This window comes from Silurus meridionalis, chromosome 6, assembly GCF_014805685.1.
Source record: "Silurus meridionalis isolate SWU-2019-XX chromosome 6, ASM1480568v1, whole genome shotgun sequence".
In the NCBI taxonomy this organism is placed as follows: Eukaryota; Metazoa; Chordata; class Actinopteri; order Siluriformes; family Siluridae; genus Silurus; species Silurus meridionalis.
The window spans coordinates 13,062,175-13,082,249 of NC_060889.1; the positions used below are offsets into that span (position 1 = coordinate 13,062,175).

The following is a 20,075-nucleotide window of genomic DNA, read 5'->3' on the forward strand; positions in this document are numbered from 1 at the left end:
CCTTTTCTTCAACCCATGTTTACCAAAGGGTGCCAGTAAATATGGAACTGACTAAAACAGCACGTGTTTGCTTTATAATCTTAGTGCATGAAAGAAAGTCATTTCTTTGTTTTAATCACTGTGACACTTATTGAATATACAGCACATCCTATATCCTGTTAAGATCAAATGAATATAGACCTTCCTTTCACTGAGATTATTATATAGGTTCAAAAGATCGATGTGGATGTCACTGTACATGTGTCAAAAATCTTTGAGTATGAAGAGCTTTGTGTGATTTGTGCTGGAGATATGGTTCACACAACATGTTCTGACAGAGTGAACATAACTATGTGGTGAGACAGCATTTTACAGTGTGCCTCACACATGCATGCTTGTGTGTATTTATGTGTGTGTTTCAGAGCTATGCTCGTGTCCCTAAAATGTCCCCACCCAGGGTTTCTTCGAATTCAGATTTTATTTGTGTCACATGTTTAAATATTGTATGCCAGTTTCTGTGTATGCATGTGAAGTTAACTGGGTTTATGAGAAAGAGCTAATAAGTGACAGCACATTCAGTAGTTGCAATATAAGCTTTTAAAGAATCACAAATAAATTTGTACAAATGATCGTTTTCCATCTGGCTGATTAACAACCCAAACTGAAGGATGCGAAATCATTGGAACTGCGACCACGGTATTAGGAAACGGCTGCCATTACCATGCGCAACTCTGACTTGGATAGAGAGGGATGAAAGAAAGAAGGCAGACTGTTAAAGGCCTGTCTGAGTCTGGGTCTCTGAGTGCATGAGACTCTAGTAGCCTTACTGACCTCCCATACACACTTAGACACACACGCTCGCCATAACCCCCCTCGCCATCAAATCCCCCACCCCCCCACCCCCTCTTCCTCCTTTTTCACCATGGGCCTCCTGTTGTGTCATTCATAACTCTCCTCTCTCACTCCCTCTCTGTCTTTCTGCCTCTCTCTTGAACTTTTCCTTTACTTCTTCTCCCCGTCTGCCCCCTCCCAGTCTCTTCTCCTCTTAACTACTTGTGTGGAGTTAATGGACTGTTTTGGCTGGGCTCCAGCCGCTGAGTGTCACCTCATTAGTGTTCTTCCAGACAGGAGCTCTGTACGGTGGAATGTCATTGGTTGCCACCCAACCCCTCGCCCTATTTCACACTCACCTCCATGAATGGGGAAATGTGCATGCATAATTAAATCTATAGTCTCACTCTTTCCCCCTGCACCGTCCTCTCTTTCGGTGCCCACCTCCTTGCCCGGCTTGCGACGGCTACAAAAGGATTGTTGGCCAGTTGCCACAGCCAAGGCCAAATCGGCCCGGACCTCCCCCCACTGTCCCACGACACGGCGCACACTCATGCAAATGGGCCACTCACTCAGCCAATCAAGTAACAATACACATCCAAGTGGCATGCTGTCACTGGGAAGGGGAGATACCCTGATGAGATGTCATACAATTTCAGTCAATGCAGTCTTTACTACCGCTATAAATACCCTGCAGACAAACACAAGAGGGTAGGAGCTGCGTGCTAATCTCCCTACATAATGTCCATGCTGTTGCAGGCATATCAGTGTTAAAAAGAAAGTGAAATTCAAAGCGGCACTTGTGGATTATTGAATTGATAGTTGATAATCCATTTCCTCGACGTATTAAACAAGTTCAGGAGTTATCTACTGCGACGCAATTTCAATAAAACCATAATATAGAGCTTCAGTCAATAAAGAATAATGGTCGAAAGGATCGGTGACATGGATGTACAGAACATCATGGCCACGATGGCATCATGCTTCAACAAAAGATGCATCCTATAAAGAACTGTGTTCTGTCAGTCAGTCAGTAGTAGTCCTTGAGCTTATTGGCATATCCAACATCACAGTTCAAGTCATAGATTGTAAAATGTGAGGCGCAGCCTGTGTTAATTTACATTAGCGTTATTAGTTATTATGTAAAGTGTTGCTGTGAAGTATTAATGTAACGAGTAGAGAAACAGCTTCAAATTTATACGAATCTCATCGCCTTGACATACTACTGTCAGACATTTCAAAATGACTTGCGTGTTTGAAAACCCCCACATACTCATTTCCATAATCTGTCTATGATTTGACCTTTGGCTGCGGTGATCTGTGCACACTCTGTTCTGCTTTTGTTACTGAGATGTGAAGGCGCACGGTGTGTGTCACTGTGTCACACTTTGACATGTGACTGATGAGTCTCTGTGGCCTCAGTGCTGGACTGCCAGGGCAGACATATGTAAGGCAACGATCTCTGCATGACACCGCGTGTCAGACTGTGGTGGCCTTTGTTAACACACAGACAGATCAATAATGCGACTTTGTCCCTGTCAGAGCATAAACCTATACTTGCATATGAGGGAGTTTTTCGAATGTTTTTTTTTCCCATCAAGAGACGTCATAAAAGAGTAGCATATACACAAACACATTCTATTGTGTGTCTTTGTTCCTTGTTAACACTCTTAATTTTTTTTAGATGCTTTAGATGCCTCCATTGTACATACTGTTGTCCTAGCACCACATTTTATCATGTCACAGTTTTTAGATCGCACCAAGTCTTTAGTAATACCTTATGCATTATTGCTTATTTTAGGCTTTTGTTCCTAAGCTGGTTGAATCAGAAATATGTTATTGATTATAACAACTTGTTATTAGTTTACTTTAAGATTAAAAGTAAATTTCACACATCTTCAGAACACTTTTCACCAAAGATAGTACTATATGAGCAATAAATAAATAAACAAATAATAAAATAATAAAAATACAATATTTTCAGCTAGAATGTGCATTGACGTCTATGAGCGCACATAAATAATTGAAAAACTGGCAGTTAAACTACATTGTGGCAAGAAATTACATTGTATTATAACATAAATGGGTAACAAAAATATTCCAAAAAAATGTAAGCATAAATATAAGTTCAGGCCTTTGTGGTTGGATGAAGAGATTTATTTTAAAAGCCCATGTCCTAAAAACAAAGCAGTTTTCACTGACCATCCTGATATGTATAAATGCTGAAAATGCAAGTATGTTTGATGCTTAAATATTCTGTATCAATATCTTTAATAAAAGCTTCAGCTAATTAAAAAAAAAAAAGGTTACTTGGCTTAAAATGATGTTGTGTAAAGACATTACAGGGATAAACACAAAAAAATATATAAATACAAAGAAAAAAGCGAAAACTATCAATCCGGTGAGAAACCCTTGGCATCTATTGACTCATGTATTCCGTTTTCATTTGTCTGAGACATACATGAGATGCTCCTTTATCACAAGATGGCCGCCAATCTGTCTTTGTGTCAGCTTTTGGAACAGATGCCCACTGGCGTTAGTGTGCCCACTATTCACACCCCGTGCAGACGAAATGGCTCTGGCACCCAAAAACGCCACAACAGGCTTCCGCTCGCTCACTCTGTCTCACTCTTTACAAGTGCCAGGATGCTTTCCTCCATCTATCTCTGTTTAGGTTATGGCTCATTCTGATAAAGGGCCTGGTGTTTTATCAACAAGAGCTGGGTCTGAGACAAAAGAAAATGACAGAAAGAGGCATGGAAGAGAGCGCGCTGGTGAACAAAGCACAACGATAAGGGTGTTGTGAGAGATCTATCGAAGGGCCGATATGAAGCGGTAATTACAGACTGAAAGACTGATTGTGAAATATGTAGACACTGATGGGAATGTAAATACCGGCTGATTGAGATAGACAAAAGAGAGATGGCGAGAAAAAGAAAGTTAAACAGTCGTTTGCCAAGATCCGCCTCGGCTGATTTGTGAGTGTGTGTTGAAGTTACAGCCATGTGCAAGTGCTCAACCCAGCCAGCACAAAAATACTGATGACTGAATACACACACACACACACACACACACACACACACACACACACACACACACACACACACACACACACTATGAAAAAAAAAAACGGACATACACACATTTAGCCACAGGCAGTATTTACACTAGTGCAGCTGCATTGCTCAAAACATTTCAACCAGGACAGCCCACAATTTGAGAGATATTTCTGCCTCTCTCTCTCTCTCTCTCTCTCTCTCTCTCTCTCTCTCTCTCTCTCTCTCTCTCTCTGTCTTGATTCCTCCATGGTTGGCCCACAGAGGAGAGAGAGAGAGTTAAAGGAAGGAGGGAAAGAGAGAATTCTTGGCTAAAGCTTGGTTTCCTTGGCAAGCGAAGCAGTACGTGTGCAGCCCTGCTCACTTTCTAAAATGGCTGCCAGACGCCTCCTCCTGAAATGTCGACGGTACGCATGTTCCTTGTGTTCAATGCGTGTGTGCAAGCGTGCATGTGTGTGCGTGTGTGTGAGATACAACCCAGTCTTCAGCCAGCAAGGAAAAGTATGTGATAGTTCTAAACAAAACACAAAGCAGAGACAAGAGGCCGGATGGATTGCACAGGGGCCGTGCCAAGTATAGGAGTTTAGTTGAGGTAGAGTAGGAGGTGTGTTTCCACAGAAAGACTGCTGCAGAAAGTTTTTTTTTATTTTTTTTGTTCTGCACAGAAATTGGAAAGGAATTAGCGTTATATAATTAGATGACTTGCATGAAAAGAATGCTGAGCACCAGTACCTGATAGACAAAGCCAGAAAGAAAGAGGAAGGATGTTTGTCTTGTGAGTGTGTGACTCAACACCTTCTGTATTATAGCGAAAAGAGGAAAGATTTTTTGTTTGGACATGTCCGTGAATTGTGGGAGTTTAAGGAGTTAATGTAAAGTTTAGTCACACAGTTGACAACGAAGTGTCTATATACAGTATGTCTATGTACTGATTTTCCATTTCTTTTTTGAATTATAAAAAAATATATATTCAATTAATTAAAATATAAATAGAATATTTTTTATAAATGAAAGCCAGTTTTCTAAATGTTTTTTTTGTGTTGCTGTTGACTACTGATCTTCAATTGTATAATTATATAATTATATATATAAAACTATATTTTTATTATTATTATTTATGTATAGATATTCAATGTAATATGTGTATGAACAACAACAGCAAAATCCACCCTTAATGGGCACAGCACATTATATATTAGATATGTATAAATATATGTGTTTCCTGTGCAGAGTATGGCAGTTGATATTACAATTATAATGCTCATTATAATTGTAGTTTTTTTATTCAAGTATTTATCTTAAAGCCTTTAATAAAGAAGCTTCTCATAATAATGATTGGTAACAGAACAGAACCTTCACTTGCCTTTTCTCGCACACTCAGCTTCTCTGTTAGCTTATTTAAACATTGACATGGTTGTTGGGTGCCAGAAAGTGTGCTTAGAGAAGTTGTGTCTGTGTTTCAGGTATCTGTATCTCACTCTACAAAAGTGCACACGCTTATAACACACACACACACACACACACACACACACACACACACACACACACACGCACGTACGCACATACTTACCACTGCCCTGGCCAAACTGTTTATGCGCGTGGCTTACAGAGGTTTATTTTTAAAGTGTCCCGTACGTCTGTTCCATTTCAAACGCTACATTGCAAAGGCATATGGGCCTCTGTGTAACTCCTCATCGAAACACACACATCTGGACACACAGGCGTGACCTTATAATTACATTACAGCAATGCCAAAATCATGCATGTTAGAAAAAGTGTTTTTTTATGATACGGACGTAGATTTGTGATTTATTTCTCACATACAGTTAGCGTGTATGGATGACGACAGCTGTGGGGTGTGTTTCTACAGTATTGGTGTGTGTCCATGGCTGCAGTGAAAAATTAGTCTGGACCATTTGATGTCTAAATGCCAGAGCCAGCTGCACCATTGTTTTTCGACTTTAATCACAGTAAACAACGTTATGCTAGAATGCACCTATAGATTGGAGCTACTCCATTTTCTTTCCCCTCTTTCTCTCAGTCTGCATCTTTCTTTTTTTTTTTCCGGACGCAGTAGGAGGTGTCTTTATCCAGACTGATGGATGGCGTATAGTGCATATGTGAAGGCTGATCGGCAGGGAACGGGGGGGATGGGAAGTTGGCACAGGAATTGGCACTGTCATACAGCCAGCTTGCACCAGTCCCACCAAATCAAAGACCTAATAGTCAAGTCCAGCTTTAACCTCTTAAATACCGCACAATGTAGATGTTTTTTCATTTGGTAATTTTGCTACAAAGTTTGATACAAGCTAAAGTTAACATTTTTGACCAAATACAGTCTGCTTATAAAAGGGGCTATCCAAAATGTATTACTAGCATTATGTTGTATTGCTAGTCTCCTTCTTTCTCTCTCCAAAAAAAAAAAAAAAGTTTATTTTTCAGTTTTTTTAAGCATATAGTGCTTCCTCCGTCTTCTTGTCATTGTTGAGCTGAAGCCAAGAACATTCCATTTGTCCTCTGCTGTTGAATGGTCAGTTTTGGAGGGAATGCATTTGAGGGTAATAAAACGTAAACTCAGTACACACAGAACAGCCCTTCATCAGCCATGCATGTGCTTATGACAATTCATGTATAAATGTACCTCAAGCATTTTATATGTATGCATATGCCTTTACGCTTTCTTTCTTTTTGTTGCTCTTCATCTCTGCCACTTGGCCAGAAAGTATGGAAGAAGGAGCGAGAGCGTTGTTTGTCAAAGCAAGGCTATCTGAGTTCATTGTCAGTCTTATTTTCCATGTTAGAGATCATATTGGCTTAGTCTTTCTTACAGGGCCCTGTCATGCATGTGTGGTTCTTTGTGTTACGTGAGTGCATGTCTGACGATCATGTGTAAATCACAAGGCCTTGTGTGCGACACACACTCGGCTGAAGCAGCACTGAACTCAGGGCATTGTTTAACTGAAGTATTAAGTGCTGTTTTGGTTTCACTTAATCAGCTATAAATTAAACCTTTCATTCAATAATTGTAGTGTTTGATAAGAAGCCAAATATCTCACAGTGTCAAAAAAGATAAAAACACACACATGATCAGAAGAATTCTGCGCACCTGCCTTGCGAAGGTCATGTAAGGTAACATCATCAGTCAGGATTCTGTATATTGAAAAGCACAACCTTACGGTATGCTGGATTCTTCTCATTCTTCCACCCCCCCTTTCTTCTATCTCTCCCTCTGTACTGCATTATGTGATGTATGGTCAAGCACTGGACCTCCAAAAGCGCATATTTGCACGTGTGTGGCTGTTCAACAAGAAACACACTCCTTTGATTTGTTTCGCGCCGACCACATTTTGTACGTTTCCTCCCTTTCTCTCTCTCTTTTTCTCTCTCTCTCTCTCTCTCTCTCTCTCTCTCTCTCTCTCTCTCTTCTCTCTCTACCCTTTTTCTTACTTTCTTTTTGTTCCTTCATTCTGGGGAAGAAAAAAAAAACATGTTTCTGCACACATCTGGCCTGGCCTGTCAGGACTGAGCTCCTGCAGTCTTTCCCAGCGAGGATGAGGTGGGGGTTGGGTGGGAACCATACAATAACTGCCATCATGTACAAAATAGATTAGGATTTGCATGTGAATTTAATACTTTTAATTAAAATGTATACTGTTAAAAACGGTCGCTTGCTTTTAACCTGACAAATTTATTTGTGGATAGGGTTTTTATTATGCTGACTGCTGTTCCTAGAAGACAAATTAGCTTTTTATTACAAAATGTCAGTGCCTCAGTGGTAAGAGTCAGCTTTGGTTGATGATAATCAAGGATTTCACTAATTTCCCCCTCTTGCCAGTGAAACAAATAAAAAGCTCTGGAAAGCGGTAAGAGCTTAACAAATAAAGCTGAAGGGAATGGAAGTGGATGATAAATGAGAGTAATGTAATCGGTGCTGCCACTGCTCTTTGAGTCATTCAGTCTGTGTTTTGTGTACTAATCCACGTTCTTTATATTTGTTTACAGACTCACAGCAGTCAGGAAGTCCCAGTAACAATGAGCCTGGCAAGAACCCTCCAGGTAACACACACACACACACACACACACACACACACACACACACACACACACACACACAGTGTTGAAAAGTTATATATATATATATATATATATATATATATATATATATATAGAGAGAGAGAGAGAGAGAGAGAGAGAGAGAGAGAGAGAGAGAGGAGGAAAAAGAGAGACCACAGGTGCATTGTGACAAATTTTATTTACATGAAAATTTATTATATATATATATATATATATATATATATATATATATATATATATATATATATATATATATATTTTAAGAAATAGCAATACTCATCAGAAAAGTTTTTTTTAACTGTTAACCTCGTCCAGTTGACAGTTTTCTAAACGTATGCCTAGTTTCCTGATACGTGCTTCAGTTTAGGTGTGATGTTCACTTATATGTTGACTTCCTTTACATACTTTACCTCTAAACCACACTTACTACAGCATTATTTCTGTCTGTCTGGGATAATTTGTTCTCAAATAATAAAGAACATTAGATGAAAGCAGTAGCGATTTTTCTCTCGAGAATGTTTTCACAGTCCAAATAATATTTTACTTCTTACAGCATGCAACACCTAGATTTTTAGGTTTGATGAACTGTGTAAATTCATGCCCATATAAAAAATACCTGCATCAGCAATAAACTGAGTGTTATTTAAATAAATATATTAAAGCTAATAGGGATGAAACTGTGTAATGGAACATCCTGCATTTATCAGTCAAAAATGTGTAGCAGTGTACGTTTCACATCCTGACTTTTCAATTTATGATCCAGTGTGGGAATCTTTGGGATCTCTGGCTTCTTTGCTGACCTAGCAAGACCCACACTGCAGCAGCTGTTTTGGTGGCAGTTTTGCAGCTGGCAGTCTTTTTTTCCCGACTATTCTGTATTTGAAGGAAAAATCCTAGAAAACACTACAACAACAACAAAAATTGCCAATTTGCACTGTTTAGTTTCACTCCGTTAATTGCTTCAAAACATTTATTTGACTTGGAACTGCAGTCAGCCTTCTAAATAAACTGAAGTCACCCCTAAAGCCAACTATGTAACGTTTATAATTTTGAAAAGAAAAACAGAAATGTCATTTTTTTTTAAATGACAGAACGGCTGACAAATTGCAGTTTATGTCGTTGGGTGGATGCTGTCAGCAGGGTGTAGGCATGGAGAAAAACCACACCACACGCGGTCACACCACACAGCTTTACTTTTACCTCAACTTTTTTTTTATACTCAGATGATGCTTGTCGTGTAATGTGCAAAAAATTAGGTCAGTGATGCATAATTAGCTGTTTACCACAAGAGCAGGTTTTTCATCTTCCCTTGCTTAGTGAAGAACAGCAGTGAGGTTATGACTCATGCAATGCTAGTGGTCCAAGTTTAGCTTTCAGCTTCATCCTTTTTTACTTCAAAAGTTGCATTAATTTTTATGTAGCAAAATTTGCAAAAAAAAATTTTTATTTGGTCATTTCCCAATTTTCCTCATCATTCAAGCAGGATAGCCACTTCTCTTATTGTTCCAAATCTCATGCTATGTCAGAAGGCAGCCAGACCACCCTCCAAGCATGGTCAATTTTCTTTCTTGGACTTCTGACCACTGATGGGATCTGAACATTTTGGAATTCTATATATTCAGGAGCTACTTTGCTAGGTAGTAACAAGGTAACTTAGTCTTGCTTAAGGTCTTGCAGAGATCCAAATGCTGAGCAATATTATGCAGACCTTAAACCTGAATATGACCTACAGTCTAACACTTGGAACACATGCATGCATAATTGCCATGGTAAAAAGCAGTACAACTTTCAGATTGTAATTTAATGGAAATAATGAGACCCAGTGCGATGGTCAAACATTGATAAAACAGTTTGTTCTTTTGCCTACAGGGTACTTAGAAGACAGTTTTATCAAATCAGGAGTGTTCAGCGTTTCGGAGCTGATCAGAGTATCCAGAAGTAAGTTTAGCTTGCTATACACACGCGCACATGTGCACACACACACACACACACCCACACACACACACACACACACACACACACACACACACACACACACACACACTTTATGTTCAGCCATCTTGACTTAGTGAGGGAGGTACTTACCCAGAACGTCTGTGGAGAATCCAGTCTGGCAGGTCCTGGGAGCGTTTTGTGTGTGTGTGTGTGTGTGTGTGTGTGTGTGTGTGTGTGGTGTGTGTGTGTGTGTGTGTGTGAAAGCATGTGTGTATGTGAGCATGTGTGTATGTCAACACGTGTGTGTGTGTGTGTGTGTGTGTGTGTGTGTGTGTCTGAATGACTATACAGGAGTGTGTGCGTCAACATGCCTGCCTTTATCAAAGACGATGACAGATGTTCCAACAGGAATCTTTCTTTCTGTGTTGGTTGAGGACAATGCCTCCCTCAGGCAGGATCTGTGTGCATTGCCGAGAGGTTGTGAGGCCGCCCTTTCCAAACATGCACACACACACACACACACACACACACACACACACACACACACACACACACACACACACACGCACACTCACACATGCACTTGATGACACTGTAACTAATACGTTACACCTTCTACATGTAACAAAATGCCCAGTGTCATACTCATGCTGCTACACACACACACACACACACACACACACACACACACACACACACACACACACACACTCACCTTGTGAGACTGCCTCTCTGTCAACTTGGCCTCTTTGAACTGCTGATCTTTTCATGGTGCTTCAAAAATCTTGGTCTCCAATCATCCAGGCTTTCAGCACCAAAAGAGGAGCAGAACTCACACCCGAGCTTAACGCATTGCAGAAAAGCAAAGGGGGCCTTGGAAGAGCGAGGGGAATGGATCTGTCACTCCTAATAGACTGTCGTTAGAGATGTTAGGAATGAGCAGGCACCTTAAGCACTAACCCTAATTAGGGTTAGTCCAGTTAATCCTAATCCTGGAATGGGAGCTTTAAAGGAGTTTTTCTAACTAATCTCGACACACTGCATTTGTATTCTGTGTGCGGTTTTCACATTTTCAATTAGGAAGAAAAAAAACTCTGAAAAACAGGGCAGTGCTGAGGAGCTGTATCATTCCACAAATATAGTCAAATACAAAATGTCCCCATATAGATATCTCAGTCTATAAATGAGCTAACCTACTGGGATACACTTTTGTGTGTAAAAAAAGAGGAATGTTCGACTGCTCTATAGCTCTCTTGGGGTTGAGTTTTTTCTGTCGATCTAATGTCTGTGATATACAGATTGCACGTCTGCAACTGTAAAAGCGGCCCTTCTCAGAGATTGAGTTACTTATTCACTTATGTTTGGGGTTGTCTGCATGCAAAACTAGTTCTGAGAAACTGTGTCGAATTGAGAACGGTATCGAAAGTGTATTTGTGTATGTGTGTGTGTGTGTATACAATGAGATGTAGCTAATGTATTGCAAATGCTGGATAAATTATATTTGTAAAAATAAAACACTACTGTTCTTCAGTTTGTTTTATACTCACTTCTCTCTCTCTCTCTCTCTCTCTCTCTCTCTCTCTCTCTCTCTCTCTCTCTCTCTCTCTCTCTCTCTCTCTCTCTCAGCTCCTATCACACAGGGAGCAGGGGTGAACTTCACCATGGCGGACATGCCCAGCCAACCATATTACCATGACCTGAACTCAGTGAGCTTACACCGCTCACTGTCCTCCCCTCCTGGCAGGTAAGCACACACACTTCTGCACACACACACATACAGCACAAATGATCCCGATAATAAATTAAAGTCTTATATTTACACACATCCACCTAAAAACAGTGAAAGATCTGATTGAATATTTTACTCAAATCTGTTTTGTCTCTGCAGTAAGCGACCTAAGACTGTTCCAGAGGACAGCATGGAGACGAGTCCCACAGGCCCGGACTTTTACTCCTCTCCTAGCTCACCAGTTAGTCGACCATGGCATGAGAGAGACCAAGGTAAGAGAGCAAAAGATTGAGGAAGAGAATGAGAGAGAGACAGATAGAGAGAGAGAGAGACCGAAAGAGAGATCAAAGTTTTTAGAGATAAAGAAAATACAGAAAACTTTTCTAGTTTTCTTCCACCTCAAAGAAACACACAAGTAGGTCTATTAGCTACTCTAATCTGGTGTTCCAGTGTTCCCTGAGCCTGACAGGAATAAAGCAGATTCTAAAAACAAATTAAATCTTCTTCTTCTTCTTCTTCTTCTTCTTCTTCTTCTTTCAGCTTCTCCCATTAGGGGTCGCCACAGAGGATCATCCGTCTCCATACCCCCCTGTCCTCTACATCTGTCTCTTTCAAACCAATTGAAAACAAAGAGCAACCCTAGTAAAATCTATATCATTTTTTCTTTACATATAATCAAAAGAAGAGTGTGTGTGTGTGCGTTTCTGTATTATAAAGACATTTAGCCTATTTTTGCAAATTTCAACGTATTTCAGCATTTTACTTTTATCCTTTTGTTCCTTTAAAAGATTTATGTGACTCCTCAGGCTACACACCTGCACACTGCAGTCTTTGTACATTTCTTAGCACAAACATGTAGCCAGGAACAAATCGTAAAACAAAACAGCAAGAAAAGAAAATCTCAAAGCAAGATGTACCAAAGCATAACATCTACTAAACATGCATTTTTGACAATCAATCAAAACCCAATGACTAGCATTCATCAGTCTAATGACTAGCATTGGGGCTTAAAATATACAGTCACGGTGTGAAGAGTTTTACTATGAGACGGTTTTGTAAAATCTAAGGTTTAATACAGTAATATAGCTAACAGTAGTCATTTACTGAACTCAGTAAATAGAAGTATCATCTCTCACCAGTTTGCTGCTACATGAGAAAAAGAAACACATGCCTAATAAATCCTTATCAATCTTCCTGAGCAAGCTGTTAAGTCAGACTCTAATATCCAGAACACATTTGATCATGTGACCTAAACCTCTAATCCTTACCCTCTCTGCTCTTCTTGGTTGAGAAATGTTACTTAATCTCTGAATCATCTGCAAATCAGTGCAAATTTTAAATATATGTTGGCATGCGATTAAAAATATACGCATGCTTTGGTGTTCTTACCTGATAGTGGTCATCCAAAAATGAAAATTATGCAAGGAGCTGATTCAGGATTTATGTTACAGCAATCTATTAAATGATAAAGTGATGCAGCACTCCCCAACCTGCCTTCTCATCTAGAACATGAACAATTTTTTTGGTCTTTAAAAATTAAATGTGTGAAAAAAAGAACTTATATATGTGTATATATATATATATATATATATATATATATATATATATATATATATATATATATATATATAAAACTTATTGTTAACTGATTTTTTTCAAATATATATAAATATATATCAAGTTATATGCAGAATTTAAGTTTTCCTATTATGGCAAAAAAAACCCATTTCATTTCGTCTACAAAATTAATTTAGATTTCAAACACTAAACATTAATACACCTTTTTTGAAGGACTGTAGAATAAACTATAAGCCTACAGGTGGTCCTAATGGGAATGTGGTGCCATTTGCCAGTTCCTTGGGCCCGTACTCTGTCTCTGTTAGCTTGTTTTGTAAGGTTATGAGTCTTATTTTCCTTCCTGAATCACAGTGATAAACTAGTTTTATCAACTTCCTTTTGCAGCTCATTGAACCTTGTGAACTCCCAAGTACTCAATCGCGCCGGTCAAAAAATATATCCCTCACCGTCAGCCCTGTCTCAAATGCGTAGTACCACTTTGTGCTCCTTACAAACACTGCTTTTGAAACATTTCATTTGCCAGTCGTGCAGCTTTCTGCTCTGCTAACGTTTCTCCCCCACTGAGAAGGACTTGTTTGTTTTTGTTAGCGGTGATTTAAACTTCAGATAAGCCCACTTCTCTTGTGTTTTCACTTTCGCATAGTTACAAAAGAAAGACAAAGCCAAGTTTTACTGTGGGACAGCTTGTAATTGAAACAGGACCCACTAGTGTGCATTTGTATTTACCTATGGTAAAAGTACACAAAGTATAATTCCATTCAGAATTTACGTTTTAAGGTTAGCTCTTCTCTGCATTGCATATTCTTATCTTGAAGGTCCTTGTTCAAGGTGTTAAGATTGGGTTTGATTAAAAAGAAGCCATGAGGGTCAAGGTTGTCACAGTACCACTCGAGTTTTGTCTTTGTGTGTTCATTAACAACAAAACGACACCCAAATCTGATACACAAACTTATTTATGTTATGATTTTTTTATTTTATTTCTTTGGCTCCTGTTCAGACAAGCAGTTTACTGAAGCTTGGTGAACTCAAAACTGCCCATGGAGGTCTCTTGAGTAGTGTTGTCTTGAGTTGAGGAAGCTGACCTCTAACCCCTTTGTGTTCAGTTAACTTTTTGCATGGCTTAGTAATTGATTGGCCATTCAGAGGCGGGAGGCGGGGCTCACTGACTTTACTGTGGCGTGTGGCAGCAGTTAAACTTGACCCAACATCTTAAGTGACTGTGTTAAGGGGTCAAAGCCAGGTTGTGACCCCAGAGGTTAGGCGAGACACATGACCCAAACACCCAAGGGGACTGGTAAAAGGGGGATGGGTTTGGGACTGAAAGAGCGAGACAGAGAGTGAGAGAGACTGTGTGCTGTGTGAAAGGATCAGAGGCAAGAATGGCAGGTGTGTGTGTGTGTGTGTGTGTGTGTGTGTGTGTGTGTGTGTGTGTGAGAGAGCATGAGAGAAAGAGAGAACAAGATGCAAGAAAGAGAGGAAAAGAGAGGCAGACAGGTGCAGCAGCGTCTGTTTGAACTTGTCCCTTGACGACTGACAGGTGGCCAGCATGTGGGAGAGAGAAACTGACAGAGAGAAGGAAAGAAGGAAAATTGCAAGTTTAAAATATGTGTATGTGTGTGCCTTTGTCTGTGTGTGTGTGTGTGTGTGTGTGTGTGTGTGTGTGTGTGTGTGTGTGTGTTAACTTGAAACACTCCTCTGATGGGTTAGCTCCTCCCCGGTTTCTTTTGTTTTTAAATATTTTTGGTTACGTCCTTGGCTTAGCATGCTAGTGACATTAGCTTGCTAAAGGTCGATATTTAGGGGTTAGTGGTGGAGTGAAGAGGGTGATGGCAGAGAAGTGGAGGGATGGATAGTGGAGAAGTGGACAGAGGGGGATATTGAAGGGGATAGTAATAAGTGGAGAAGGATAGTGGGAAAATGGGGGATAATGGAGGAGTGGAGCGGGGAGGTGAATGGAGATAGTGGAGGTATGGAGAAAGGGATAATGGAGGAGTGTGGAGGGAATAGTGGAGAAGTGAAGAGGGGATAGTAGAGGTATGGCGAGAGGAACATGGAGGAGTAGAAAGAGGGATAGGGAGGATTGAAAAGGGGATTGTGGAGGAGAGGAGAGGGGATTGTGAAGGATTGGAGAAGGGGATAGTGGAGGAGTGAAGACAAGGATAGTGGAGGATTGGAGAGGGGGATTGAGGAGGTGTGGAGAGGGGGATAGTGGAGGAAGCAAAGCATGTTTAGTATAGAGCTCATGAGAAAGAGGGATTTTAGAGCCTTTATAAGAGGGGAAGGTTTGATATTAAAGCCATATGAGGCCATGACAGAAGCAGAGCAGCTCAGCCAGCACACACACACACACACACACACACACACACACACACACACACACACACACACACACACACACACACTTCATTTGCTTCTTCTAATGTAAACTTTGTGGAATGACTTTGACGTTGTTTGGCCTCCTCCCTGACACAATTCACAACCCCCCTCCACTTTTTCTCTCTTTCTATCTCTCATATGCACTGTGCACTCAGGGAAAAGTTTGATAGCAAACAGCTGCTTTCATTGGGAAAAAAAGCTTTCCAAAAACTGTTTTGTCCCCATGTACATACACACTCTCTTTAGCTAAAAGTTTGTGGACACTTAACCATCCCTCCCAATTCAAGCATTAGTGAGTTCAGGACACACACAATCATAATAAACCTTAAAGCATACAAAGACATCTTATAGACAACAATTGTGCACATTTTGTATATAATGTGTGGTAATGGGGCAGCATTTACAGCATTTAGCAAATCCTTTTTCCAAAGTCTCTCTCTCTCTCTCTCTCTCTCTCTCTCTCTCTCTCTCTCTCTCTCTCTCTCACTTTATCACACTCATACACACATTCCTGAGGCAGTTCTGTTGAAAGAGGTGTGGTGACCAAATATTCCTCACGTCTACCATGTACTGTATACTGCCATATCTCATGCACACACACACACACACACACACACACACACACACACACACACACACACAGTTAAGGGTGTGATTACATAATTACCTAAAAACACAAGGTCATTTTATTCTTGCGAAATTTTTTTACAGTTGTCCTCTCATTATCTGTAGACGTTTATTGAAATATACCGACAGCTACTCTGTCTGTTTTAAACACACATACACATGCATGCACAAAGAGAAAGAGAGAGAGAGAGAGAGAGAGAGAGAGAGAGAGAGAGAGAGAGAGAGAGAGCAAGTGAGGAAATTCCCTGCATTCCGCTGCCTTTTGTCTTCATATAGCCACATATATTACCTTGACACTAAAATAAGGGGGAAGCATAGTGTGTATGTGTGACTGTCTACAAACGGACTCACCTTAATGTTATGTTTTCTCAACGTACACATAAACAGCTGACAAACAACAGTGAGCCACACATTTAGAGACATTAGTCTCCTAGCAGAGATCCATTTAGAGACATTTTCAAGAGCGAGAGCAGCATCTTCAACACAATGTTAGACAGCAAATTTTTCATAATCTCTAGAGCCTAGATGTAAAGTAATTTAAACGACTGGCTGTCATGGCGATGAGTAAAAATAAACAGCAAAGAAAAAGAACATGACTGCGGAAAGTTCATTCTGGTTCACTAATAATAACTACTATAAAACAAGCTGCAGGCTCTTTATAAAAAGTTCACGAAGGGCACATTCAGGGCTTTAGTGAAGCTTGGATTTATAGCTGCTCCTAAATGTGATTGGTCCGATGGATTTGTGCCAGAATCACATTCCATTCAACTCGGTCCTGATTAGGATTGCGAGCATGAGTCGGCAGAATCAATGACGTCAATTATTTTTAAAAAAGTCACCGAAGTACATTTTTATTGCCAAAACGTCCCCCAAATTAAAAAAAGGGCTGTGGAATGCAAAAGTTTATTATACACAGGTTGTATAATGTAGAAGATGGTGAGGAGACAAGGCACACACATCCAACAGAACTTTTAAAAATAAATGTCCTAAAAAACATTTTCTATTAATATTTAGTTGCACCTGTACTGTTTATTTACTTTTATTTAATATTATATATACTTTTATATATATATATATATATATATATATATATATATATATATATATATATATATATATATATATACATTTTTATTTATTTCCTGACCAGATATGTTTAACTATGTGTGTCTCTCCTGTAGCTGAGATATCCTCTCCCACTATGAAGAAGGCGGAGAAACCGCTGTTTAGCCCCACCTCTCCACAAGACTCCTCCCCACGCCTGACTACATTTCCCCAGCATCATCACCCAAGCCTAACCAGCGTGGGTCACAGTGGTATGTTTTCACCAAAACAAATTACACTTTCACACAATACATAGGTGGACCTGTTCAGTCAAGTACATATTCAAGATAAAGCTGCTAAAAATAGTCATCTCATCAATAGTAAATATGCCATTCCTGAAACCAGTCATATTAGATGGCAGGAACTAAAGATTGTATACTTTACAAAATAGAAGTATACAATATACTTATATATTGCACAATATAGAACTGTGATTAGTATTGGAGATAAACAAGGAAGAATGAAAGAAATGGTACAATTCTAATAACTTACATTTGTTTTTTATTAACCTTAAAGACATCTGAAAAGGACATACAAAAAGTACACAAGCCAGTCATTTTAAATACACTGCCAATCAAAAGTTCTGACACACTAAATTGATTAATTAATTAATTAATTAATTAATTTATTTATTTTTTCATTTTCCCCCAAGCCAAATTTAGTTGCCTAAATTTATTTCTGAATCAAAATGTTTGCAGCATGTAAAATTTAATATTAATATTAATTTATTATTTAGACTTTAATTCAATATTCTTTACATACAAGAAATGTTTAAGATTTAACTAATAGCATGAGGAGCTTTTTTTCTGTCAAAAGTGTATTGACACCTGTTTTGGCATCTTTTTTTTAAATGTGGTATTTCATAGTATAAATATCCCCTATCTCTTAAATAAAAGAATAATTTGTTTATGAGCAGTTGTGTCCAAACTGTCAACTGCTAGTAGAGATCTTTTAAGAATATTACATATTGTAATATATAGTTATAGTAGTGAGTGTTGTGAGTAGTGAGTAGTGAATTTTAAATCCAAAAATATCAGCTATGAAGAACTGATCGTATGTGATCAGGAATATAAATGTTCTTCAATTAAAAAAAAAAATCACAAGATCATTCCTGACTATAATAAAAAAGAATTTAATTCTAGCCTTTTATTTACTGAAGGCATTAGCCAAAATATCAAATAACACAGAGAATCCTGTTAACGAATTCAATCCAAGGTGTTAATGTCTAACAATGTGTGTACACTGGAATAAAAAGAAGCCCAGTGTTTACATGTGCATACATTAACTTTGAAATGAATATGGAATCAGAACAAGTAAGACAATTAGAGAAAACAGGATTCGATTTTGTTCTCGTGTTTTAGTTTTTTTAAATGAAACAGACACCAAATTTACTGAAATAAAAACTTCAAAAAATGTTTTTTACTTTCACACAGAGCCAGTTCAGTGTAGAGAAAGTAATCTGTTAGTAATAACGGCTGATGCGTGTGCTTTTTGTGTGTACAGTGATCTCCACAAGGAGCCCTCCCCCTCACTCTCCACTGCAGTTTTCAGCTCCCGCCATCCTTCCTCCTGCTCCATCGCCCTACTTCTCCCATCCCACCATCCGTTACCCTCCGCACCTCAACCCTGCCGACTCGCTCAAGAACTACGTTCAGCCTTACGATCCGTCCAGCCCTCAGAGCAGCCAGGTAGGCATGACTTGCTAGCACACACAGGTACAGGTTGCTGTCTGGAAGGTTTAGAGACTATGATCCTATCCATGGATGTGTGTAGGTGTACAGAAAAGTATCTTCTTTCCCAAAAAAAGAGAAAAAGTCCAAAAGAATGACACGTTTTAACATGTTTAGTTCACAGAAGCTCGAAATTACACAAACCCCCCCTGCTTTTTGTCATGTACTAGCATGTATGTGATACACTTATAAGTTGAGGCTGGTTTAGTTTCTTCCAGCTAGCCCTTAAAATGAAATGAGCCAGTCATTATTGTCAAAACTGTCAAAACTTTGTTCAGGATTTATCAAGTTGTTCTCTCTTGTTCTGCCTTTTCTCCAACTTTCTCCTTCGTCCAGTGTCTGTTTTTCTCTTCGTGTGTTTCTTTGACCCCTTCTTCATTATTTACTCCCCCTGAGTCGGAGCTTGAGTTTGATTAACGGGACGCATTATTTTGGTACGGTAATTGACTCAGTTTAGCTGAAATTATAAGAGGTTTGCTCTGTTGACTTCTCTCGCTCAGCTTTACATCGCAGAGCCAGCCAGAGCTGTGACCTCAGAAAAACTATAGTAAGAGCATTTACTGGGATATATATAGAGAGTGGGACAGTAGCGGGGCATCTTTAAAAACCAGTCAAGAACTGTTCGAATCAGGAAAGCTGTTGCTCATTGGCTGAATTTCCATAAGAGCACTTGGCCTTACATCTTTAACCTAGGATGTATTGCAGTGCATTTACTGTCTATATTTGAGTTTTAACACATTAGGTATTTAAATGTGATTTAAATTCATAGGTTCCCGAGATGCTTAAATGCAAGGCTTAAAACATTTGTCAAGCATTTATTAGTAATTTATGATTTTTTATTTTTATTGAATATCTGGTTAATGCTGAACATTGATCATACAGATAATAGTCTATTATACAGATATTTATGATAAATAACACTATTTACTTACTTACCTTTGAATATATAATAAATACAGTAAAACTAATAAGTCATGTAAGTTTAAAAGTTGAAATAATTTCAAATGAGTTATTGTTTTTTGGTATTATGGGTGGGCTGGTTTGTTTAGACACTAA

General features: G+C 39.1%; 1 protein-coding gene across 6 annotated transcripts in view; it reads left to right on the top strand.

Annotated features, from left to right (window-relative positions):
• LOC124387631 (nuclear factor 1 B-type-like) overlaps positions 1-20,075 on the top strand; it is a 73,677-nt gene that overhangs the window by 33,189 nt on the left and 20,413 nt on the right. For all 6 annotated transcript variants that reach the window (XM_046852079.1, XM_046852083.1, XM_046852078.1 and 3 more), the window contains exons 3-8: positions 7,869-7,922; positions 9,810-9,878; positions 11,502-11,619; positions 11,764-11,876; positions 17,367-17,501; positions 18,793-18,977. In XM_046852079.1, the coding sequence (XP_046708035.1) occupies positions 7,869-7,922; positions 9,810-9,878; positions 11,502-11,619; positions 11,764-11,876; positions 17,367-17,501; positions 18,793-18,977 (674 nt within the window). The remainder of the gene's footprint in view (positions 1-7,868; positions 7,923-9,809; positions 9,879-11,501; positions 11,620-11,763; positions 11,877-17,366; positions 17,502-18,792; positions 18,978-20,075) is intronic.